The sequence below is a fragment of the Trematomus bernacchii genome, unplaced genomic scaffold (assembly GCF_902827165.1).
Source record: "Trematomus bernacchii unplaced genomic scaffold, fTreBer1.1, whole genome shotgun sequence".
Classification (NCBI taxonomy): Eukaryota; Metazoa; Chordata; class Actinopteri; order Perciformes; family Nototheniidae; genus Trematomus; species Trematomus bernacchii.
In genome coordinates, this window is record NW_022987720.1 from 2,487,092 (window position 1) to 2,514,417 (window position 27,326).

General features: G+C 39.4%; 1 protein-coding gene across 1 annotated transcript; it reads left to right on the plus strand.

Moving 5' to 3' along the window:
• The first annotated feature begins 202 nt into the window (after nt 1–202).
• On the plus strand, nt 203–26,483 carry snx17 (sorting nexin 17). The gene is made up of 15 exons (XM_034144203.1): nt 203–960; nt 5,413–5,487; nt 7,233–7,350; nt 8,730–8,794; nt 11,245–11,355; nt 13,702–13,792; nt 16,287–16,374; nt 19,285–19,354; nt 19,927–20,019; nt 20,267–20,470; nt 22,868–22,996; nt 23,555–23,632; nt 23,986–24,060; nt 24,153–24,194; nt 24,328–26,483. The coding sequence occupies exons 1-15, from the start codon at nt 901–903 to the stop codon at nt 24,445–24,447; spliced, it is 1,419 nt and encodes a 472-aa protein (XP_034000094.1). The 5' UTR covers nt 203–900; the 3' UTR covers nt 24,448–26,483.
• The last annotated feature ends 843 nt before the right edge of the window (nt 26,484–27,326 follow it).

Genomic DNA, 27,326 nt, shown 5'->3' on the forward strand with positions numbered 1-27,326 from the left:
GAGATTCAAAATAAATAATAAAACATGTTTTTTATATTTAAAACGTTATATTATACAGGTATTTCATCAATTGTAAAATATGTGTTGGAAATTATGCTAGTGTGCTCTTTATTCCTTACCCGCGTAATATGAACCACCCCCGGCTGAAACCGAGATGGTTTCGCCCATAAGGATTGTTGCAATGCCTCTTGATGGGCCACTAGATACACTGAACACATAATGGCTTGACGGCCCTGGTACATCTGCTTTCTCTGCGATTTTATCACATTTTATCTATGAGTTTCCTCCCTCGTCGCATTGATTTTTCATCAGCAAATATAGGAGGCAGAAAAAGCAAGCCAAACCACAAAAGTGCAACTGTCTCCCCTCATATTTGGAGAGGTTTTGCCATCGGCTCTGCGACGCTGTGAGGTTTGCAGGAAGCAACTGCACCTTTTATCCCGAAACTTCATCTGGTTACGCTCATGAAAACAGTTACCTGTACACGTTGAAACTCAAATATTACAGTAGGTGGTTTTAAGCTATCAAACATTTTTTTTAAACTAGGGAAGAGGATATTTTAACGCCAAAAACGGAGGTGCAATTACTTAACACTTGCAACATGGCTGCTGCGGGGACAGCAGTGGGAAAAGTTTGACACTGACGTGGGAGAAGTTTTATGCGAATGCTAGTTGGTACATGAGTTGTTGGACAGATATTAACTCAGCAGCCTCCTCCAGCCTGGCAGCTCTTTACGGACTTACAAACAAGTGGATAAACCGTGTGAAGCCTCCTCCTCCTCTGTAGTCACCGCCGACAGTCACTGCAGAGACTTTGTGGGGAACTGTGGTGTCTTCTTCTCCATCGGAAAGCTGCAGTGGCGTTCAAGGACTCAGGCAGCAGGCTGTGTTTCGAGCTAAAATGCATTTTTCCATACCCGAAACGGAGGTTCGCTCGGGAGAAAATGGATCAACCTATGTGGTGAGCATGATAATATGTGGTTTTGTTTTACCTGCTTTCACCTAGCTGTAAACGCTGGCCACAGGTTGGGCTAATGTCAATGCAGCAAGAGTGCTGATGTTTACTGTTGTAAAATATATCATAGTATCAACACTGGTGCATCACCACCGGCCAAACCACTGCCAGTGTCTAATGCAGTAAAAACATGATTTCCCTTTTAAATCATCTATAGTTAGACTACAAAATGCTTATTTGTTTCATAAATACAATTACTGTGTTTCATAAGTATACTCCCCAGACACTTGTTTTAGAGATTTAAAGGGAAAGGGTTTTAAAAGAAGTTGAGTAAAAGTATTTTCCACCTCTTATACATTCTTCCTAGATGAAATGTGATTATGTGAGGCCATTGAATGTATCATTAGGACAGTAACCCCTGTTCTTCATCATGATTCAACACTATTGTTGGTATTTATCTGGTTGATGTTGTAATGTGGCTCCATAATGTTGATTGCTATGTTGTTGGCCATAATTGACATGTTGTCATTTAGTTTCAAAACCACCTGAAGAGACTCTGGTTCATCACCTCAGACACAAGAGTCCTTTTTTTTTTTTACAGGTTTGAGTCATGATAAATCCTCTCAGAGATTTGACAAATGCCCCCATTACATCATATCATAACCTCCTTCTTGTTTACTGCCACAATTCTTTAACATTATTGTCAAGTCCCCAAACTAACAGCATAGAGTTGTTGCGCAGCAGGCTCCCATTGTGTGTTTCTTTCATTTGATTCTCTTGCCATTGTGTTTAAAAGGTCCTAGTTTCATTGCCTTGGGACATTGGCAGACATGCCTTGTTATGTTCTGAGAGTATAAGTTATTAAGGTTGTGTAATGATTGCTGTGGTGAAGCATCATAGATCTAAAACAGTGTAAAGTTGTGTTTATCTATCTAACAGATATAACACTTTAATACCAGTCACAGTAAGTCAGGATCTTTTTACAGTCTACGGTCAGGATAAACTGCCCATGCTTGGCATTCTTTTTTAAAACAATTTCTCACAAGTCAAAATATTATCTTATTTTCTTGTGTTGCTTGAATGTTAGCTCAGTTGTTCTAAACCTTAGGTCAGAGGACCCCCATGACTTATTTGAAGAGTTCCAGGGGTCCCTAGAAAATAGACAATCATTGATTTTCTTTATTTAATGCCCTATAGAAGTGAGGAGAGTGACTTTTGTGGTCGTAGGTTTTCACTCAACTGTAGTTAATGCTGATCAAGCAAGTTAAGCTAAATATAGAACTCTGGTCTTAATCATATCTAACAAACAAAGTCTTTTCACATGGCGGTCTCTAAAGCTTAATCTTATCAAATCCAGGTCTGTGGCGCTAAAAAGTTGGTGTCCGTGTGTATATTCCTATAAACTAGACCTGAACAAAAGTCATTACGTTGCCAGGAAACAGCTTGGACGGCTTGGGATCAAGTGCATTTCCTGTCAATTATTGATATAATATGAACAACCACTACAAAAACAAATCATCTTAGATCCGTTTTTGAATATAAGGTCCACAATTACATTAAAAAATCAATTGTATCAGAGGTTTTATAGAATGCACAAACTCTGATATTCACCAGATGGTTTGAAATAACATCTGTAGCATCTGATTTCCATGTGACATCACACAGGCTGCTCTCAGTTTGCTCTAAAGAGGAAACTAAAATTTGAATTATTATTGAACGTGTCGGTGTGTTCAGTGTCCCTGCTGCTTCACGAAAGTCAAAATTAGCTTTGGATAAAAACAAAGTTATATCTATTGTCTCGAAGTATTAAAAAAACAGATTTTATATCCCAAAATATAATTTAAAGTAATATAATTCATGTTTCATCCATACTGTATTGTTCTGCAAAAAAACAAAAACATTTGTATTTAAAATCTCAACTAATAGATGCCAAAATTAAAATGTCATGGTGCCATTTTCTACATGTTGACCCTGTGCCGCAGTGGGAACTTAAAATCAAAACAATTTGTGTTCACCTCTGCTGGCAGCCCTGTGACTCTCACAGCGACCTTCCTGTCCCCAGCAGACAGGAAGGGACTTTGCTTGATTATAATGCTGAGAGATGGGATATGTACCTTGGAACCAGTAAGCCACAGAATCTGCCGAGTTTGCACACTGCCTTTTTGCAATAACAAGTGCTGCAGATTTTTTAAACATGGTGCAAGCACAGACATATCTTTTAAATGTTTCAGTGCTCATACTTCCTCTTGTATCTTCCTCTGTGGTTCACATAGTGTTTGTGGGTGTGTAAAATAGACTTTGGTGCAGCTTGAAGTGGTCATGACTCATTTACTTTGGACGAGGAGCAGGTCAGGACTCAGATTAACAAGTTTATTTGCCCCCTTTTAAATGTTTGTAATATTTGGAGTTTATACTCAACAGCATGCGATATAAACTGAGTGACTCAGAGGTTATTCTTAAAAAGTGTCAAATAAACATGTATTAGAATTCCTTTGACTGAAATAGCTTTCCCCCACACGTACCGTATGTTGTTATATTTTGTGAAAGGCACTAGTGTAGACACTTGCAATCACGAAAAGAGTAAGGCTTGTGAAGTAACTCCAGACTACAAAGCTAGAAGTAGACCTATTGAATATCTTTATCAGGTCAAAAACGTAAAGCCCTGTTGAATTCTAGTTTTGTTTTTCAATAAAAAATGTCTTTGGCCTCACAAAGAGATTTAGACTGGGATTAAAAAGTGTACGAAAGAGCAATAGATAATAGTGTTTGTATTGTCCCTGAGCTAAACTGCTTGCGATTCACAAAAAACGTAGGGATATTTTGTTCTGTTATCAAAGAGAGCCAAAAACATTCTGCATACTCATTCTTCCTTCCTGCCTGGATACTGCCTACACACACATCTTTCAGTGAATTTGTTGGCCTCCCTCCAGATCCTTCAGCTATCCTCTTTCCCTCTAGAAGTTTCACTTTGCACTTTGTTTAGCTGCCGATTGGTTTTGTAGGTCAGCAACAGCAAGTGCCTGCAACAGTTTGTTCAGTAATGTTTCTCAGGAAGCTGATGTCTCTGGAAATGAAAGAGCAAGTATTATTGTAAATAACAAAATAGCAGTTTTATTTACTGTAGCCGGAGGCACTATGTTTTCTGATTGTCCGTACGTTCTTCCCATTCTTGTGAACCCTATCACTTAGGAACGCATGCAGGGAATTTCTTCACATTTTTTTTACCACTTGGACTTTAGGAAGAACCTAAATAAGGTCACTGTGACCTCGCATCCATCTTATTCTTGTGAAGATAATATATCAGAAGTGCCTTGTTGGAATTTCCTTACATCTGGCACATTTATTTTGGACGGACACGGATGTAAACTGCAACTGAATGCTTGTCAGAGCCTTACAACCACAAGACAATATTAGTTTATTTCTATTTCTTCCATAAAAAAATCAGCAATATGTACTTATAACAAGCAAAAAGAAGAAAATAGGATTAATCATCTTCAGGAGGCGATAGCAGCCACTGATTGTTTTCAATCACAATATGTTTACCGAAGCCCTCTTGGCAGGCTTTCTGCATGAGTTATCGTCAATAGATTCTGCGGTGGAGGCATTTCTGTTTCATGTTTCTTTTTAGGGATTTTATCAGAAAAAGGGAAGAGGAATAACAGTTAACAGGCTTGTGGTACCTTGTGAAACTCACAACATTCTTTTAGAGTTCAAGAGTTCTGTTCTGTAAGCGATCCTGTGTTTGGGGATATTTCTCTCTTCCCGAGGACATAACTGAAGTATCACTTTGTTATTTGTGTAGGATAGTATCATTTTCAGAGCTTATTGAGGCATCTGACGTTGGAAACACAATGGCAAGCAGATATTTCAACTCCTGATTCGAAGTAGTGGTTTTTGGCGGAGGACTTTTCAGAGATTTCCGCTTTCTCTGTCTGTAAAAACAAACAAAGGGGTGTCTAAGGGAAAGGATTAAAGATTCCCCATGTGATCTTCGCTCAGCGTCTGCAGTATGAAGAGAAACTGTTTTGATTGTAAAGTCAGTAGGGTTTAATATAATCCTATTCACACTTCATTTATTAGCTCAATGAAATGATAAATTGAAAAAGGAAGAGTGAGAAAACAGAGAGATGAAATGGATTAAGATTGAGTTGTGAGGGAACTTATCTTGTGTTCAAGGTATAGGAAGTTAACTGTTTTATGGTTGGTTTTATTTCTGCAATGACTTTATAACCTGGGAAATGCCTCTGAATAAAGTACAGTCACTTTGGCGTGATGCAATGACAAGTTTTATATTTATTTAACCCCATATTCAAAGACAATGTAATATCTATATTTCCTTTTTAAGTCAATCAACGCCTATCTCTATATAGTTTATTGTTTTGCCAAGCTTTTCAGACGGGTCGACACCAGATTTTTGTCCAGTCTCTCTTCTCACATTTGACTTTCTCTATCCCACAGGCCTACAACATCCATGTGAACGGCGTGCTGCACTGTCGGGTACGCTACAGTCAACTTCTGGGCCTCCACGAACAGGTAAGGCCTCAGCCATCACAAGAAACCCAGCGATGTTAGTGTGCGTCAGACCAGAAGAGACTAGTCTGCTTGTGTGGACGCTGTTTAAATGCCAACACATCCACCCTGTGTGACCTTTCTCTCGTCTTTTGTAGCGCTCGGTCGATACTCCGGCCTCCCGTCACTTTGAATCACGACCACGGTGGCTTGAAGTCTTTTGCTGTTATTACTTGGGTCCAAACTATTGCATGTAAATAGGCAGCATTGTGGAAGGAGGTTAGAGGGGGCGGGCGACATGGAAGGAATGTCCCTGGCCTTTCTCTTGGTTCACCTGCTCGGAAAAGCAACTTAATCTGAGAGAGAAATGTTGTTGGACAGTGTTGAGTTGCCTGCTCTGAAGCATTTTATAGTCTCTGCCTCAGGGAAGCCTCACAGAGAGCTGGAGCTATTTGTCAGTGCTGTTATTCATCAAGGAGTTCAGCATCCACTTGTTGTGTGTAATGCTTTAATTGAAAATTGACTGACTTGTGAAATTGCTTGACTTGAGAGAAATATTCACATTTCTGTAAGAGATGGATTTATTTGCTGGACTTCTAGCTGACTTCCTGTGAGCTCTCTGTATGCCACAGCATATACTGCATTATAGAAGTGCCCAGTGTCCTGTTTTCATACATTAATAAATAAGCAAAGGCCAAACTTTGCTATCTCTGTCCTCAAGTCGTTGCTATCTAGTCTGACAGTTGCCGTTGCCTGGCAACAGGGTGGTAAGAAGTCACACTCAAATCGACCCAGGGGGGCTTCCTGTGGAGCACGCAAGACCCCAAAACTATCTGGTGATTACCCAGTTAATGCTGAAAAGAATTGAATGTAGATTGTTGTAACTGTTGTTTTCTGTTATATAAAGATCTGTAACAAGGTCACACTTCTACCAGAGCTTAAAAGAAACAGTGAAAACAAGAAGAGTTCTGCTAAAAAGAAGCCGTACGAGTGCTTATTCATTTCAAATGTTGGTAATCTGACTCATCTGTAACCGTTGCTTTGTTTCTGTGGCTATGAGAGCTGATTTGTATGTGTGACTGGTGCTCGCTCTGGTGTACTGAAAATACAAAGGGCAGTATGAAGGGATCAAAATCACCTCTCCTCCTCCAGCACCCGCTGTGCAGCCCCCCCCCCCCCCACCATCCCATAAGTGCAGGACCTGAAGGTTTTATAGCGAGAGAAAAATATGTCTTTGTGAATTCTTAATGATGAGTGGAGCTTTCGCATGCAGTGACATACAGGTTCAATTGAAACCTCATTGAATGTGTGATTTTTAGATCTGACTGTGAGGGCTCAGTTAAAGACTTACTCGGTTCAAAGCTACCAGCTCTAGGATGATTTTTTTTTTTAAATGGGAAGAAATGAGTCAAGAAGCTGGAAGACAAAGTCAACTTGGAAGACGTTCAGGGTTCCAGATGTGTCCGTCTGTGTGTGTTTGTGAGTGTGTATTGCACGGAAACTCCACCAGCTAGTCATTGAAACGGGGCTTAAAATAAACCTGTGATTCATATCAAACAGCATGGATGTACCTCCTGGAAAAATGAATCCAAGACTCTTTCATTTAAGAGACTGCTGCTCTCCACTGAAGTTTAATCATATAAACTCTTCACACATGGTCTCAATTCAAATACAAATGAACTCAACCATCTTGACTCTTCACAAAAATAGAGAAAAAGCTCAGGTTGTATAGCCACCCTCACCTCCAAACGTGTGTTTTGTACCAACAGATAAAGAAAGAATATGGCAGCAACGTGGTACCTGCTTTCCCTCCAAAGAAGATCTTCACTCTGACTCCTGCTGAGGTGGAACAGAGACGAGAGCAGCTGGAGAAATACATGCAGGCTGGTAAGTTATTCATGCAGAATGGACTTCTTACAGATGGCTTGTATTGCATTTCACTTCATTTCTGGTGGAATTTAAATTCCAGCTACAATGTGGTTGTTTTCGTCAGTTTTTAATTCAGCTACCATTCTTTTCTTCATTGCAGTACACAGCACAAACACAGCACAAACACAATGTCATTGAAATGTTTGTGTCTGAGTAGGTTAGCTCTGTAGCTGCGGGGAATCCAGCCATATCGTGGTCTTTTAACGCCACATAAAAGCATTAACGTGTTTCACTAAAGAGCTGAGGATCGGAGCCAAAGCCTCACTAGACAGAGCTATGCTGACACACCTGAAGGAAAAAAATCCCCCACTCAGGATTTCAGACCTTTTAGAGTTTTTAAAAGTTTAATGGGTTTGGATTCTCCAGTGTTGATGTGCCACCTCCAGGGATACATACTTAGCTTCTCTGTGAATTGTAGTTTAGAACGAATAATTGTATCATGAGACTAGTTATTATGTTTTGTAAACATTCCTTTTGACAGCTTTAAAGCTTTCCTTGTGAAAGCCTTACACGTTCCAGAGCCCAATTGGAGTTATTTTTATCCTGATCTGTGAGGTTTCTCAGCATATTTCCTCAATTTTGTAAACAGGTCAAAGGGTGAACTTATGCATAAACACACACAAATAAATGGAACTGGCAGCAGATGCAGAGGGTTAGTTTTAATCCTCTCAAGCACTGGCCGTTACAGCAGAACAAGGAAGCGTTGTTCAAGTGTGTATTTGCTCATAGTCTGGGAGCATACGCACACAGGGTGTTCTTGGCCACCACTTCACTTGGTTACATCATGGCTTCTAACATAGTTATGGAAAATGAACTGCCACAAACACAATCTGCTGTGACGCAGATGGCTCAGATCTCTGACATTGTGTCAAAGGGTTGGACTAATTTGCTTTTATAAAAAGGACACACACACACACACACACACACACACACACACACACCCACACCCACACACAGTCATTTTATAGTCTTACAGTGTCATACAAATGTAATGCTCCCTCAATAGCGAACTAAAATACATGAGCATGAGTTCAGATAAGTGGTTCATTTCGTCTTTTGTGTACCAAATCTGAGGAATACATTACTTGCTTTTAATCATTAACAGTTCATTTAACCTGAGCCAGAAAGAAAAAAAAAGTAATCTGTATTTAAGCTAAATTGCCTTGGTAAGTGTTTTGAAAGGCCAAACCCATTTCAAAGGAACATAATAAAGGTGTGTGATAAGAATTGGGAAATTGCTTCCCCTGAGGAGATTCATGATAACAAAGCTGCGTTATCAATTAAAACCATAAATATCCCTTCATAATAATTATTATGTTTTATGTGCTTTTTTACAGTGCGTCAGGATCCCTTGCTCGGAGCCAGTGAATTGTTCAACAGTTTCTTAAGGAAAGCCCAGCAGGTTAGTGTTTCTTCTCTACTTGCATTACTGTGAAGCAACTCTACGTGTTGCTTCACTGTGGTCAACAGGCTGTGTCAGGGCGTGCTCCTTAAACCAAAAGGATGATGCAGTTATTTCTGCATGACTAGTCATTGCTTTTGGTAATGCGGTGGAGTGAGGTAGCTGTGTTCTTACCGTTTGACGCCGTTACAGGCAGCATGTTGTACTCTTATCTCGGGTTGTGTAAGATCTTCTCAAGCGCTTCGAGATTTGTCTTGGCAGATGAGAAGCGCTATATAAATTACATTTATTATTATTATTCTCGTAAAGCAAGTTGGTTCGATGTGTCAGATTCAGTTTGTCAGAGATGAAAAGGAAGGCCCAAATATAAACAGAGTGTGTGGGCGCTGGATCCTTTGGAGAGATTATATCATAAAAAATAAGCCATCTAATGAGTCAGCCCCCCAGATTTGCCAAAAAGCTTTTTCTGCTGTTCTAACAAGACTAAAGTGGACGATGCTGTAAGACACAAGCTTTATGGTCTTACTTGCCAGCATTGTGAACCCGGAAATGTACCCCAAAGTTTTATGATAGAAATGTAAACATAAATTGCATTAATTAGCATCAACTAGCAGATGAGGACAATAGCTAGCAAATGGCTTGGCCAATTTGGACAATTTTGGGGTGGTTTTTGAGAAAATTCAGGATGTTGAAGGACATTTTTAGGATCCAAAATGAAAGAAATCGACCCAAACTTCATCTTAATCAGCCCACCAGGAATACAAAATTGTCACTTTCGGGTTAAAACAGCCATTTTTTTTATCCTGGAAATGTCCGAAACTGATTCAACATCCTGAAAAACCTCCAAAACCACTCCATAATTGTCCAAATCGGCCAAGCAATTTTAAAAATATTGTCTGCATATGCTAATTTTTATGCTAGTTTAGCAAATTGTCCAAGATATGCAAGTTAGCATCCGGCAGTTTCTATGTGCTCGGGACTCGTACTATACATTTCTAACAAAAAACGTTGGGGTACTCAACATTTCCGGGTTCACAATAGGTCTATGAGCTGGCAGATAGACTATTATTGGCTGCCTGATGGAAGGATTATTTCAGTGTGTCAATTAATTATTCAGAATTGGTAGCCAGGCGAGTTCGTCATCATTCAAGCTGTGACCCGCATCGCCAGGAGGATTTTAATCCAATAACCTTCATGGCCACACTCATCTGTCAGCAGCCACGTCACACCCTCTCTGTTCTTCCTCCCCTGTCCTCCTCTCTCATTAGAGTCTGTGTTTGACTCTCTCTCTCCCCCCCCCAGCCTCATGTACAGCAGGTGCAGAATAATAGATGAGTAGATGAGTTACCTCCCGGTGTTGTCGTTTCATCGCACCTTTAGAGGCAGGGATGTACTTGGAAGACCCCCCGCTGAGGGAACAGGGAAGATGAGAGATGATTTTGCAGTGGTGGTGGTGGGGACAGAAGCTGGGTCATCCATTTCTTATGATCAGCTCAGAAGCTGTTATTTAGAGTCTTGAAATATTCATAGGGTTTGCCGGTTTATTTTTCTTGCTTTGTTATTCATTGATTTTGTGTTTTTTTCATTGTCGGCCTTGTTCAGTTAAAGAATGAACACACACTAACGCACACACAGATACAGATACACAGACAGCAGCAGCAACTAATGAATACACTCGTTAATTTCTGTGTGAGCTGAGAGGAGTGAATAAAGAGACTGCAATAATATGTTGATTATTTAATTGGTTAATATAGACTTAAAATGTATCTGAAGCAATCATGATAGTCTTCAAAACGTTTTGGCCCTCTTTCCGTTTTTCAGTGTCCAGCTTATAAAATGTCCTTGTTTTTTTTTTTAATTGTAAAATAAATGTCTCTGGTATTGAACTGTTGGTTAGAAAAAAACAAGACATCATTTGGTCCCTGAGAAATGGGGATAATCTTTTTAGACAATTAATCAAGATAGTAATCTGCAAAATAATGGAATTAATTAAATGATAATAGTTCCGGCTCCAGGGATGACACTGAGGACGTGAATACAAAATTGCAAAAGCCTTAGCACGAACCCTTTTCATCAAAGTGCTAATTATTTGATTATGCGTCAAATCACCAACTAACTGCACCAATCAACAGTCAGACCTGATTTGCGTGCTGCTAAAAAGGGGTTTTATACGGTAGACCATCTCTTATTTTGTGTATTCCCTGTCTGACTGAAATCAAACATACTTTTATATTCCTGTTTTGCGCTTGAATTAACTTTTCTCTATGAAAACGATTGACTGGGCAGATCATCTCGTTGGTTTTTATCTCCACTGGAAAATGGTCTCGTCTTTGAACAGTCCGTATTTCTTCCGACTCAGTGTGATTTTGTTGTCGACTGACAGGAATGAAAACACGTAGATGACCCGTGAAGCTGAAGGAAAGCCTGTTTGTTTTGTGTGGTTCCCACAGGAGACGCAGCAGATTCCCACAGAAGAAGTCGCTCTAGACATCTGCCTCTCCAACGGTCAGAAGGTCACAGTCAACATTCTGACCTCAGATCAGACGGAGGACGTCCTGGATGTGAGTGTCTGAGTGTACTCTGTTTAAGAAAACTGTTTTCAGCCAGCACTCCACACGGTTTATAATTTGTAGAGATTGAAAATAAATAAGAAAACAAGTGTGTTAAAGGTGGGGTAGGTAAGTTTGAGAAACCGGCTCGAGATACACTTTTTGTTATATTCCATGGAATGCTCTTAACATCCCGATAGCAATGAATATCTTAAGTGCTTTGACAAAGAATCCATAAAGAAATGTCATCTGTGGAAGCCGTAGTACTGTAAAAAGCACGACCAATCATTTTAGCCGGCCCGGCTAAAATAACTGGATGGCCTACCTGCCTGTCAGCCTTCCATCTGTGCACAAACTTATCTCGTGCCCTCATTGGTCATGTGCGCGTTCGTGTGTGTTGGAGGAGGGGCTCTATAAGGAAGTGGCAGATTTTCTCCGGTTGTGTATTTTCAAATTCTAGCGATCTCGAGCCGGTTTCTCAAACTTACCTACCCTACCTTTAAAGGTGCGGCCAAAGTGCAACATGGCCCAATGTTTCTATCCAGTTCTATAAACAGATGAACCCCTTTTTAAAGGGATAGTTCAGGTGTCTTGAGGTGTAATTGTATAAGGTAGCTATCTATAGCTATTGAATTATCTACATTTAATAAGAGTCAGCATGCCTAAGTTTGGAGAGGTACAAAGGAAATACTGCACAGAACTGAAGCAATGTACTGCTGTGTATGGTGACATCAGCTAAATATATTGTATCTGCCTAAAAGAAGCCAACCTACTGTAAGTAAAATGTATATAAGTCTAAGTTTACAGTATCTTTCATTATTTTACAGCTTTACATTCTAGACCGACAGCCCTTTGCTACGAGTAGGGAAGATACTATTTAAGCTCTGGCCAAATCAACCAAACACCATTGGGGAAAACCCGGTGTTTGCTGCTGTACTGAAATAATAAATAACTAATACATTTATACAGCACACTTTAAAAACAACGTCATCTCAAGGTGCTTCACAATGCTATAAGGAGCAAATAATAAAACAAATCAAATAAAAAGTTGAAAGAGGGATCAGTCTGTTTTCCAAAACTGGGGGCGAGCCAACTGACATCTACTCTAGATAAGGCCCTGACTAATATGGATAAATACCTCTTCTAAACATCTCAACCGTCCCTTTAGTATAAAAGAGGAACGTGTATATATAGTAAATACTTGTCTTTAGTACATAGAGATACCATAATAATGTTTATTTTGTGCTGACATCTTGACAAGGGAACATCATGTGAAACTTTAAACACTGTGTGTTATCTACCTTTGCAGTTTGATCTCTGCTGTTTGTAACAGTGCTCACAGACAAAGTCGTCAAAAATCACAACACTAAGTCAGGGTGTACAAACAAAAGAGAAGCAGACACCAGTTCCAATTCCTTAAATTTCTTCTTTTTTTAGGTCAGATAGTGACGATGACCAACTTTTTTGTACTTCCTCTTCAACTCTGCTCTTTATTGACCAAAATAAACACACACAGAACAGCAGGCACAGTAAACAAGCTGCTGTTTTATCAGGATGTCCTTTTTCTGCTCTTGGCTGTAAACCTAGTGTGTTTTTAAAGTGCTCTAGTGAAAGTGTAACTACAGTTTACATCTGTTTACCACAGCATGGCTCTTAACACACTTCTGTAGAGTTTCTCAATGGTTGACAGTGTGTGTTTTATAACCAGAGATGTCAGTTTGTTGCACTGTGTGTTGTCATGAAACAGTTTCACTTTTATTTTGCAACATTTACTTTTTGCGGTGGACCTGCAGAAGTTGAAAAAGGGGTCGAAGCATAAAAAGGACTGTAATCACAAACCAGAAGAAATAATACAATTACAACTCAACATCATAACACTCAAAATATGATTGTAAATGTTTTGTTTATTATTTGTTGTGTATTTTTTAAACCAAAGGCTCTGGATGAATGGACTTGTTTTACATTGCAACACACTGTTCCCTTAATCTTCATTCATTTCAAATCTTTGACTATAGAGTTGCTTGGTTGTATAATAGAAGGACATATACAGACTGCTTTGAAAGGATCAATCTGATTGGCCAAAACAAATGATGAGGAGTAGGACATTGAATTGAAACCCTTATTATCATGACTGTTAATTTATTTATTAAAAAGGGCTAACACTTTCACAAAATAGACAGAGGGTGTAGAAAAGTACGAGGGAGTTGCTTGATATTTTTTTAAGATGGCAAAGTATGATTCTGTTTTATTTCAGTTTTGTATCTACTGAATACTGAGCTTAAATCCTATCTGTCTTCAAACACTTTCACCTTCATGTTTTAATTCTCTCTCTTCCCTCTCTGTGGTATGTTTCTGCAGGCTGTTGCAACTAAGCTCGACCTTCCAGAAGACCTTGTTGGTTACTTCAGTCTCTTCCTCGTCCGTGAGGGTGTGGATGGAGGGTTAACATGTAAGTCTCAACAAAGGTTTCAAGGAAACATTTGATCATCCGTTGATTATTTAGAGTCACCCTGGAATTTATTTTCACAAATGACTGAAAAGGCATCTCAAGGGCTTCAGGTTTTCTTTTCTTTTTTGCACACTACAGCTGGAAACCAAATCTTGCTTATCAAAGTAAACTAAATGTGCTTTGATAAACAAGATTTGGTAAATAATGAAGGTTTTAACTACCTTATCAGCCGAGCCAAGGACCACTCTCAGAAGACTCACCAAACACACCGTAGTATTCTTACAGAGAAACAGGAACTAGGACATAGAATAAAAAGCTATTCCATGTTATAGGTTGAACTGAAAAACAACTTATTGGTTAACCAAAGGGAATTATGTGCTGTATTGTCATGCTGTTGATGTTAGTGTTTTTTCTCTCTAAATTCTTCAAAATAAGACGTTAAGATTTAGCTCTGGCAACAATCCAGCAGCTCCGTTTATCCGTCTCACAGTTTGGATTTAAACTGTAGTTTAATTAAAAAGGAAGCGGCTTTGCCCAGAGTGGCTTCCTGTATCGGAGTTCCTTCTCTATCTCTCACTTGAATACATCATTTATTTATGAACTCTTCAGAGGCTCAGTGAGAGCTTACCAGGCTGTGTGCAGTGTTTGCAGACTAACTTCTACTAAATTAAGTCATTTTTACAAAAATACTCTATGAGGGTTCAACAATTTTAGCAACGTTTGCACTACAAACATTAAAGTGTAAGAACCAAATGTTATCCTTGATTTATTTCCACCAAAACGTGTGCTACCACAGTCTTGTGCCATTAAGAATGTAAGTATTGCATAAAAACATAGAGGCGGACAGAAAAAATAGATAGTTAGATACTTTATGAATGCCTTTGGGTAACTTCAATGCTACAGCAACAGAATCAAAAACCAAACAACTTAGGGAGGCTCAAATGGGTTGATGAAAAATAAATACTATTTGGTTGTATGACACCCACCTGTATTTGCTTACTCTTTAAATGCCCATTTTATACAACATCTGAAGCATCTTGTTTTTGGCAATGCAGTCCAGCTGGCCACGTGTTACCATTATTTTTAACTTGTTCCAAACTTCCGGACTTAGTTCAACTTTGCTCTTTGTCTGCCAGTGTCCCAGCTAGAAAGGTGAAGAATACTTAACATCTTCAAGCACCATTTGTGGTCTCAAGTCACTTTCTATCATGTCATCTTCTGTGCCAATTGAATTACACCCTCCTAACTCTTCATTCCAGCATTCAGAAGCTGCTGACATATGTGTTGGTATGCACTTGCTTTTAACTGTGTGAATGCAAATCATAGTAGTAACATCTGCATTTGTTGTCAAAAGCAACATCACAGTAGCACAGGCACAAAGCTTTCCACTTCAGAATATTTCACTTTCCAATCCCTTTTTTTCCATTTCATCACAACCCTGTCAGGTCAAATCTCCCCCCCCCCCCCCCCCCCCCCCCCCCCCCCAAGTCCCAAAGAGTCTCCTCTCTCGTCCTTCATCTGCCAAATCCTTCCCCTCTCCTCACGCCAAATCCATTGCAGGCTGAGAAATGGTGCCAGGTGAACTTGGAGGAATCTGTAAATATTGCAGGCATGTTGTATTGTCTTGGCACAGTATAAATCCGAAACTCTTGAGTGGTATAAGAAAACGGCCCATGTGTTGAATACGACGCGACTACCAGAATAAATCCGGAACAGCAGGCTGCGGATCAAACAAAACTGCCAGTGGGTGTGTTGACATAACAGGATGGCGAGAATAATTCAATTCCTCTCTGACAGGCATTCATTCTCCAGACATCTGTGGGCAAATCAATGTGTCCTGTAAAATATGCATAGACATGTCAAGAAGAACCAGCATGCGGTCTGAAATCACAGTCTTCTTATCTGCATTTTAGGGTTGTTTTGACGATTTAGTCCGCCTGCCAATGTTCCAAAAACATTTTAAGCATTCAGTTTGTATCTGTTTTTTTTTTTTATTCCTACAGAGATATCCAACATCAAACCAACCAGCATATGTTTCTGTTCCTGTACACAACATCTCTGCCCATAAAGGAGTAAACAGACTTTTACACCCTAATGGCAAATTAAAGTGCTGTTTAGTCATCAGATTTGTGGTGTTTTGCACATTTATTGATGCCTGAACACACAGCAGCAGCATTAGAAAGTACCTGAGATCTCCTTCACTCTCCTCAGGGAACAGGCCGCACTGAAACAGCTGCAGATTAGACACACACACACACACACACACACACACACACACACACACACACTTACAGGCTGTTACTTTTTTTCCTTCACATTTGAATACTCAAACACACACTTACACACACTAAGTTTGTTTCCCTCTGGGACCTATCCAGATGGAGTTCTCCAATCCCTCGTTGTTTGTTGTTACCATCATTATCAGAATGTCCTTGGAGCTGCACTTCCTTACTCTCTCTCTTTCTTTCTTTCTTCCTGTTTTGTTCCCTCTCAGTTGTGCGGAAGCTGCAGGAGTTTGAGCTGCCTTATGTATCCATTACCAGCTTGCGGAGCTCTGAGTTTCACATACTCCTACGGAAAAGGTACCCACCACCTGCTCGCATGTTCTTCCCAGAGCACTGTCCTGTAATGATAGCAGTGATTCATTGTCCCCATGTGTTATTTATCTAATCCTGAAAAGAAGCAGGGCAGATATTTCTGTTTTGGTAAGCAGCACATTACCACATCTGCTGACTTGGTATAATTTGAATCAGTCAACCAGTCTATTTGAATTCTGGGTGTTTCTTATTTCAGTCCTTATCTGCAGTGAGGCACTCGTTCCTAATGTCTCAGAGCAACAGCCACGGGAAGCTTATCTAACTTCACCGTCTTCTACAAAGTGGCAGCTAATTTGCAAAAGAGACTGGAGTTTACAATTTATTTTGCCAAGGATAATAGTCAGCATGAAAAGAAAGGTGGTGCATTTGCAAAGTCAGGCTTAAATCTGCTGTTACTGCAGCAAAGTAGTTGACAATACACATACTTTTTCATCTTAATTGCAATCTAAGTGTACTCTCATTGCAATCTTCAATTACTGTCTGTAAACTGACAATAGCCTACAATAACCAGAAGTTTAACCAACAAACAAAAAAGCTATCTGCCAAGTATCAGTAAACTGGAAAGAAAAAACAGGAAAGTTAATGGATAATAAACGTCACTTACTGATGTAAAAATGGGTTTGTACTTACATTTAGTCATGAGGATTTATCTAGCTAGAGATTTTGGCTAATATCGTTCAGCTTATAGCTTCTTTATTTGTCATCCTTTTATCAGTTGACTAATTTACTCCCATTATATTTAAACGTTTCTTCAATGATCTTTGACAGATAAACAGCCTAAAAAATATCAGATATGTTTGATGACTCGACATAGCTTGAAAGAGTGAAGAGAAATGAACAGCCTCAAAAATTCCCATGAAATTCAACCACCACCAAATTTAACATCCGATATAGTCTCTTAACAAATGTAAACATTAAACAATGTAAAAAGTATTTCTTTCATGAGGACTGTTCAGTGTTGAAAATGGATTTGAAGGTGGCTACAATGGAGCAAGGAGGGTGGGTGGCGCCATCAAGACTTGAGAACTGTTTTAAAACCTTTGTTTCACACACAAAGCATCCCAAGTTGTATGAAACATGACTCATTCTTTACATTTCAGTATTAAACTAACCAACTAACCACCAGCAGAGCACACATGGTGTATTTAAACAACCGTTTCTTAGGTCTTACAGTAAAATCCCCTCCTTGTTTTTTTTATGGTTCATTTATTTATTTTAGGAAAAGCTTTACAGTTACAGTACAGATGAAAATGCACTCCTTTGCCTGGAAATGGGCTTCTGTCATCAAGAGCTCCGTGTCACACAAAATACAGGATATGAAAAATGTTCCTGGGTGGGCCACCCACACAAACACTGCATGGTAATGTAGCCTGAAGTTAGTGGCTGCTCCCCTCCTCAACATAACATTTTTCTACTTCCTTGTGTGTCTGTTCTTTCGTCACCATGTCTCCCGCTGACTGAGGTACACAGGATGTTTACTTTCTTTCTGCCTCAAGGAAAGTCTGAGTACTCCTGACCTAGTTTCTGTGCAGAGTGTAGAGCAGCAGGGAATTGTAGAACTAACAAGTGGAGGTGGAGGAAAAGCAGACTCCCAGTGTATGAGGTCCAGGGGAGGATCAGGTCAAAATGAATTAAAAAGCCCTTCTTGGCTAAAAGTGCACGCTTGAAATGAATTTTCCAGTGAATTTACATAACTTGTGCGCATGTGTAAGTATTTATGAAATAAAAGCAGGCATATGAATAGTAGTGGCCTTTTTTTTTTTTTTTTAAGGTCAGGTGTAATATGTGCTTGTACATTTATAATGCATGAGGTTGGGCTAATGAACATTAAGGGAATTTAAAATAATGAACTTATTTCTTAGCAGGGGCTTAACTGAAACTAAAGCAGCAATATAAAATTGCTTATCTCCAACACATCTTTCACTTCTACCCCCCCCCCCCCCCCCCCCTTTCTCTCTTGTTACCTACTTTAAATGGCTGATGTTGTCAGGCAGCATGCTTCACATCCACTTGAATAACTTCTCCATCCACTCACAGCCCCTTTGTCATGCAATTACCACAAGTTAAATTGATCAATGCAATGCGATTCTAGCCAGCTAACTTGGACAACAATCATTTTAAATGCATGTATGAAACCACTGTTAGTTAAATAAAGGCATTTCCCTTACAGGGTTTAAGATATAATAAGCAACAGCATCGAAAGCCAAAGTATCTTGAATTGCAAAATATAGCCTGAATATATGTTTCTCAGATTTGGGTCATTTACACTCATGTTCTCAGTTCTAAGCCCTCTCCATGAACTAAATTCATGCATTGCGTTCAACGTCACGCTCTACTCAGGCTGCCCTCCGCTGCTCACACCTCTCCATGCATAGAAGTGCCAGCAGGAGCCCCCTGCCCTATAAACTCTATACAATCTCACTGGGAGACCGACTGTCCTTCAACATCTATAGGAAATAGGCTTTGAATTAAATGCTCTTAAAATGCTATCGTATGTCACTGACATTAAGTGACTTGAATTTAGTCTACTCACTTCACAGATTAAATTATATTATTTTATTTTTTTCCGGATACACTACAGGAGTAGTAAGTAAACAAGAAAAAAGGATATGTGAAAATGCATTGTGACAAAGCTGAAAGTAGACCTTTTTTTATTCAACCAAAAGAAGTAAGAAATGTTTTATTTTGTATTGTTTTCACAGGACATGTGCAGACAGAATCACATGTTACTATATGTTACTTGTGGTAAATAACCAAATATGATTGTATTTTCATGGAGTCAGACTCTTTAAGTCACTCTAACAAATCTGCAATTTTCCCTCTGCCACTTTGTAATTACTCATTTAAATTAGAAAATAGATTTGTAATGCGTGACGGTGCCTTTTCTTCCTGCAGCTACTGGGACATGTCGTACGACGCCGACGTCATGGACAACAGAGTCGGCCTGAATTTGCTATACGCCCAGGTAAGAGGTTTCAGAATGTCCGTAAACCAGACACAACTCCAGCTGCAGAAAGGCTCTTAAAAATTATGTTTTTATGACATTTTGAGACCAAACAGAACATTTATATTATATGTGATTGGATTTGTTTCCATCTTTCATCTGATATGTTTTATTGAGCTTGTCTGTTGCCAGCATCACACCAGGAAAACAAAATCAAGCACAGCTTCATCCTGGGCTGCCAAAAGCTTTTGTCCCTCCCCCGGGTCCCTCCATTATCTGATTGTGATGTCAGCTTGTTTTGACTTTGCAAAAGACCTCCAACCCTGTACCTCTTAGCTTTTCTCTGATCCTTTTAAGAGCGTATTCCCTTTTCCGCGGCAACCTGTTCTGTTGTATTAAGCATTTTTGGGGGCTGAGTGTAGCAGACGAAATCAATGAGACATAAATAGTGTTTCTGTGTTACCTGCACTGTTTACGTGAAAGGATTAGGGTTTGGTTTCTCCCATGTGTACAAAAGGAAACTCAAAACCCTGCTATGTTTAGTGCATCTGAACAGAAATATGAACTTTAGTTGTTTGTTTTTGCTTCACCAGACAGTGTCTGACATTGAGCGAGGCTGGATACTCGTCAACAAGGATCAGCACAGGCAGCTGAAATCACTGCAGGAGAAAGGATCCAAGAAAGAAGTAAGCCTCTCCGTGGTTCTGCCTCACTTCAGTCCTGCTAATACTCATCAATATCTTCGTCCAAGCATACATCTTTAGACCGTAGATAATAATGCGTCTAGTCATTCTGTCATGCAGTTGGCATAGTTCGTCCCCTGATATGAATGTTTAATCACACCAATCCAGAGAACTCATTTTCTCAAGAGAATTGGTTTCTTTAGAAAAGTTAGTCATCTAAAAATGGTTTTGTATGTTTTTGTCCCCTCAGTTCATCCATCTAGGCCAGACTCTCAAATATTACGGCTATATCAAGTTCGACCCGTGCATCACAGACTTCCCGGAGAAGGGCTGCCAGGTCATCGTCAGTGCGGGCAACAACGAGCTCAACTTCCACGTCAAGCTGCCCAACGAACAGATGAAGGAGGGAAGCTTCAAGGTCACGCGCATGAGGTGTTGGCGAGTCACGTCTTCTGTAAGTGGCATTGTCTGTGCGTGACAGTGAGGAGGAGGGAATTCACCTTCAAGCGGGCCTGTATCTCCGAATTGGAATCCCTCCCATGTTATTAGGAGACTACGAGCTGGCAGAGTAGAGAAGCAGCAGCTTTGGCTGGAGTCCATTTCAAACCAACAAGCGTCTCCTGTCCCTGTTTACAAACTTCCTCTCACCACTGCAGCAGAAACAAATGTCTTGAGTCCTGCCAAGCATTCGTTTTTTACTCCTACGGCTCTCTAAAAGTGCTGACCTCCACACCATTCATCTTCATCAGTCCAATTACCCGAACACGCAGCCCACACAAGGAGAGCGCTGCATCGATCGGCAGCCACACACACACACACACACACACACACACACACACACACACACACACACACACACACACACACACACACACACACACACACACACAGCAGCATCCTCCAGTCTAACTGATAACAGTCCATTGAGAGAAGGGAGTGTGATGGCCTGCAGGAGGGAAAAAAACCTACCCATTTATACATCTGTACATCTCCACTAACAGCAAGAAATGAACAGACTCTTGCAAATAAAACCTTTAGAGATTTTGGGGGAAAGAAAAGATAGTTGTTTCACATGAGAAGTCTTATGTTTGACGCATTTGGCTACTTTAGAGGGTCACCTAGTAACTGTAATGATTAGTAAACAAGAGATGAGGTCTGGACCTGTCACGCTCGACTCAGCAGATGACAGTGATTGATTGAAGGGGTCTACACATCATAGGTTCGACAGAGTGATTAATCAATACAGTTTTTTTAATTTCATAAACATTTCATAAACGGTAGACTTAATTAGTTAGACAGCCAGGCATTTGTTTGCGAAAAACTGATGAGGTTTCAAATGAACGCATTTCCCCAATTTCAGATGTTTCAGATCATTTCCCTCATCATGGGGAGTACTACGCAGAAATACATTTATAATGTCCTCTGGGCTTTTAAATTCTGAGAAAATAACTGTGATGTGTTCAAGGTTATCTCAGCTTGGACTTTAAACTACATTAGTTGTCTACAAAGTCAGTGTTAAAAAGTGGTGCTGTGGGTTTTGAAGTGAACATATCTTACACACACTTTAACGAGTCCCTAACCCTTACAGAAGTGCGTTATTGAATCACTGGATTACCCTTTTAAATTGATAATGTTTCTAAGTGACAGAGTAATTTAACTCTAAGATTGCAGTTTTAGACTATCTGTTTATTATAAGTGTAGCTGATGTGAAATCTAGAGCAAATTCCTTGTCTAATAAATGGAAATATCCCTAATGGCCAACTACAAACGGCTCAAATTCACACCATAATGCCCCACAGAGTTGATCCGTCTTGAATTTCTTTTCCGCTTTCACCCAGACAAGTCGTCTTGAGAACAGACAGTTCCTTCGAAGTCTGAACAATGTATTTTCACTTCTGTAAATCGCTGAGGAAGGCATTACATGCAGCTCTACACATTAATTCAGCCAGCGTTTGAAAGACGAGCATTTACAGACGCTAGAGAGAACTCATTTACATGGAGATGGGGAAAATAGTTCACTTTTGTATTGCATTACTGTTGGAGCGGCACAGTCATTACATTTATCACAGAAGCGTTTATGAGTCTCCGGAAGTTCATTTGCTCAGAGATCATGGCAACACATTTCAAATTTCAAATCCATCGTGGCTCGTGTGATCGCTGTCCAGTTGATTCCTGAGTTTATTCTCAAAGTCATTTTAATGAGCCCTTTCCTTTCCAACAAACTCTTCAAACCAACCCCCCTCGCAGTTGATTCTTCATCCGGAAGAGCATGTATAAACAGTTAGCGTGTGTGTGTTATCTTCTGTGTGTGTGTGGACAGTATGGGAGGTACAGCTAGTTTCTGGCCCGGAGGGAATCTTTTCCGTAAAGAGAACAGGCTCCATGAATGAGGAATGAGGGCTTGTCTCCAGGGAAACTGTATGCCTCTATGAACTTTTCGTGCTCCTTCAGGATTGAAAGATTCTGTGATTCTTCATATTTCTTTCTTTCTTTCTTTGCGCCCCTGTTAAGCCTTTAGCTTGCATCTTCTTAAGATTTGTCTGACTGCCATTGGTAATGACACGATCTTAAAAAAAGGCATTTAACGAGAGAGATGGAGGATAGAAAATGTGATTCAGCTGTGTTTGTACTTTAGTCTTGTAGTAGAATCACATTCCTATCCTCCACTTAAGATTGCAAGTGGAATATCTGGGAAGAAATATATTTTCTTTATTTCCTTTTCATGCACTTTAAACTCAAGAAGACTAACTTGAATACTGAAGTTGTGTTTCAATAGATATGTTTGCAGGAGGATGATGATACCACACAAACACCAAGTCATAACTCTCTATCTTTCTGTTCAAATCTGCAGCAAGTCCCGATAGCCAACGGCACCACCACTCCCTGCAGCTCGTCCAAATGTGACGTCAAACTGGAGCTCGCCTTCGAGTATCTGATGAGCAAGGACCGCCTGCAGTGGGTCACCATCACCAGTCAGCAGGTACGAACTGACGGGGTCAACGTGGAGGCAACAACCAGAGAGTACAGCATTACATTGGTGTGATTAGTATGACCAGAGAGAATTTGTGTTGCTGTTTAAGAAAATATTTTGTGTACATGAAGGGACAGTTAAAAATGTGGTATTTTTACACTGCTATTTCTCATTAACACTGTTTTGGTGGGAGTGCTGAAGATATCGGTTTGACTTCTCTCCAATATAAAGGAACTAGAAAATCTGATAAAGTTTGCGTCTACTCGTGGTCAAGAGGCTTGTGACTGACATAAATAAGAATGTCTTCCTCAATATCTGAGATATAATCTTATATAGTCATTTAAAATGGTTTCTACATAAGAATGCTCATAATTTTAGGAAAGAGAAATTGCTTGTTATATTTTCTTTGGTGCAATTTAAGCACACAATCTGAGTGCCACACTCTAGATTGATAAATAGCTCTACAGGTAATATCAAAAATATCTATGTTGAATTTTGGGTGAACTGTCCCTTTTTTAATTTGGTTTAATTTTTCCAGATTGTATTAACATTTGTTTGTGTTTTCAGGCTATCATGATGAGTATCTGCCTTCAGTCTATGGTGGACGAGTTAATGGTGAAGAAGTCGGGCGGCAGTATTAAAAAGGTTTGTGTTAAGATTATAATATACTGTACTTCACAACTGCACTCGTTTCCTTATAAATCAACATGACCACATCATTTTCAATTTGATTACATTAATGTACACATAGATTTGCATTTGATATAAACTCACCTTTCCTAAATATGACATGATCTTTAACATTATAAAAACACTTTATTTAGCATCTGTATGGTAGTTAAATTAGGTTTACTTTACTTGCTGTTTTTTTTTGGCAATTGTGGAGATTATAGGTCATTGGATTGCAGTGCTGTAATCACAACATGTAAACAGAAAGCAAACTTTGTGATGTAAACATTCACTAATATCTGTATTCTTCACTTCTGCTGTCCATCCAGATGCTGAGGAAACGACACAACGGCTCCATCCACCGTTCAGAGAGCCAGCAAAATGTGAAATCTCCCCCTCTACTGGTGAGCACTGGGATAGCGTGCCATGAGTTTGAATTTGCACCTTGTGTAGATTTCAAGATCATTTGTTTATGATGTTGTTTTTTTATCTGCAGGACTCCCCTGACCCGAACCGGGAACAAATCGTCAAACTCTCAGTGAGTATTTTCTACCTTTTTTGTTGTGAAGTATAGCACAGAACATGCAGAGAATGTATTCCCAGAACCTTAAACCGTTTCGAATAAATCAATGTCAGACCAGTGTTAATTAAACTTTTATTATTCCATTTAGACCAAGCTGAACTCTGTGTCTCTCCGGGGGATCAGCGCCTCAAACTCGGCAAATGATATCAGCGGCAATGATTTCCATGGCAACTATGCTTTCGAGGGAATCGGGGATGACGACCTGTAACCCCCGACTCCCCCTCCTCCCCTCGTCGCTCCACCGTCAGCGACCCGGAGGACAAAGATTACAAGCTGAGCTGAGCCGAGCCAAGCGGGCCACACACGCCTCCGATTCTGCAAGATTGTAGCTTCTTCCTGGAGAAAAATTGCCGCCTTAAGCTCTCATTTAATCTGTGTCCTTTTCTTTTAGACTCTTAAATCTTGATTTGTATTTTTAGTTACATCAGCATATTCAATTGACACTCTGTCCCTATCTATAAGACATGTGGCAACATACAGTAAATAGCATGTGAAGCTACAGGTACGCAATAGGTATGTTTTTTTCATATGTTACTGACCAATTCTTTTTCATTCACATGGATAACTGTTTCATAGACGGTGTGTGTAAAGTTCTTTTAATGCAGTTTAATTCATGAGGTACAAAGTAAATTAATATATTATAAACTACATGAGGAAATACCTGCTAGATTTTGGATCATTCCCCAGGTGGCTGCATGTTCCTTTCCAACCCGAGAGCCAAATGTTTAGTTAGACCTGGCACTAGTGATAATAATACAGCAGAACTGGACATGGAGAGTTCTCAAAATGACCGGGATACCCGTGAATGTGTTGAATTTGACCTGTAGACTATTCAACTGCTTACTTATATGATGATGATTATCAATGTTAGGCTTGGCTATATACCAAAATGTCATGTTTTTATACTGTTAGAGTGTTCCTCTGTGTTTCATGCTACTCATGTGCCAAGTCAGTAAATCTCTTAGCAGGATACCAGCGGTGTTTCCAGCTTCCGTTTTGAGGCACAGTCGCTCATACTGCCTTCAGAAATAATCTGATGCCTTCATTTTTACTTTTTTTTTTTAGCCTCGTGGGTTAACTCGACATTGGTTGAAGCTTCAGATATTGTCAGCCGGTGTTACCTAGAATCATGCAGAACTTGATAGATGGTTGATTTGGCCGAGCTGCTTGCACTTGCTGAACCCATCACTTTTGCACAGTATTAGGTATAGAGGAATGTTTGAGTGGAAGCTTGAGCACGACTTCAAACATTGTGTGGAGATTTTATTTTATTTCCAAGGGGCTCTGTAAATCCATATATGATTTTCTTTTTTTTAAACAATTGTTTTAAGGTTTCTCATAAATGCCAAATTATAGTTTACTAAAGCATTTTGCACAAAATAAACATAAACAATTATGACGATGTCACTTTTTATATTATGTACATGAAATTAAGTATTCTGAACATTTACTAATATTCTTTATCTTCAATAGCCTATTGTAATCAAATAGATCAAATGTAATCTACGCTGTATAGAACAAAAGTTGAAATGGACTAACATTTATCATTGTTTACATAATGTTTAGTGGACTTTGTTAGTTAATATGTAAAGTGTTTACACATTTCTCATCTGATTTTCTTCATGTTCTTTATTGGGGCTTCAGTTCTCTGTAATCTGTGTGTACAATGTGCCAACTCAGTGGCTCTATTAGAAAAGGTGCTTTGGTGAAGTGGCTAATGTGATCACAATTGCTCGGGTGAACAAAGTTCATGCAGAGCAGGAAATTAATGAACATATCCCGCTGTTTTAAAAAACGTCATTCCAGTTTTGTATTGCTTTTAGCGTCTGTTAAGTGGCATTACAATGTGTTTCGAAGCCTCTAAGTGTAAATCCCTTCCAACCTGTCGACAGCTTTACTATCACTGGTAGCAAGAACTGTAAAAAACAATGTTCCATAAATGTCTTGTTCGTCACTGCTGTGCTTCTTCTCTCTCGTCAGTTGCATTTACAGAAAGGGGCTGAGGTCCCCATTATTCCTTTTTAGATTCTTTATTTCTGTCTATCACGTACAAGAAGCTGCAAGCTCCTGGGTGTTAATAACTGTAGGTGCCAAATGAAAGTGCATTTATCATCAGCATCACTTTTACAGAACATGTCATATTTCATGATGATTGTATTGACCTGATTCATTCCACTACTTTTCCTTTTGATTTTAGTTGTCAGTAACAACTGTCATGATGCTAAAATAAACTCTTTAGGTGATCTTGTGGTTTTCATTTGTCTGTCAATGGTCCACTTTAGTTATTATGTATCATTCTTCATCAGCAGCATGAACTGCTGACATGTACTATGCCAAGATTTTTACTCAGTATATTGCACCTCAGTAATGTTAACCCAACACTAGTCATTATTTATTGATTAACATCACAATTGATTAGTCTTATAACAAAACATCATCATATACTGTTATTGCATTTAAAACAACACAAGCAAGATATGAACTGTTTGGGACAGTACACATACATAGCCTTCATTTGAACATTGTAAATAGATGGGGCGGATGTGAAACTTTGAATGTCTTTACTGTCTTATCAGACTGACCAATACATCAGTAGGGCTCTACATGCCTTCATCTGTTCTGCAATATGACATTTACTGTCATTTCAGTATGAATCTATAAACGCCTGATATTTTCTTTGCATAGATACAGGCAGACACTTTTGTCATTTAGAAACAGGAGCTAAACTGATAGAGAATACACTTCTTATAAACATTCAAAGAGGTTTTTTCCCTAAGGGATCTCTGAATGTGATTTCTTCATTATAAACTTCACAGAATGTGGACATTTTTTACCATATACATTTTCAGATAACCTTTAACTGAATGTGTGGTAACCTATTTGATAAGGTTGTGCTACAAGAATAAATAGAATGGCATTAGGACAAATACAAATATATACAAATGAATATATGAATGAATAGATGAAGTTCGATATCCAGAACTTTAACAAACTCAGCCTTCATCTCTTTAGCAGCTGCAGTGTTATTTCTCGCCACTAGATGCCACTCCAGTTTGCTGCTTGATGACGTCACGTTTGTCCAAGTCA

Coding starts and splice junctions, on each gene's coding strand:
- snx17 (XM_034144203.1), top strand. CDS start 901: ATGCATTTTTCCATACCCGAAACGGAGGTTCGCTCGGGAGAAAATGGA. Junction 16,375..19,284: donor CACATACTCCTACGGAAAAG/GTACCCACCACC, acceptor TTCTTCCTGCAG/CTACTGGGACATGTCGTACG. Junction 24,195..24,327: donor AACAAATCGTCAAACTCTCA/GTGAGTATTTTC, acceptor TATTCCATTTAG/ACCAAGCTGAACTCTGTGTC.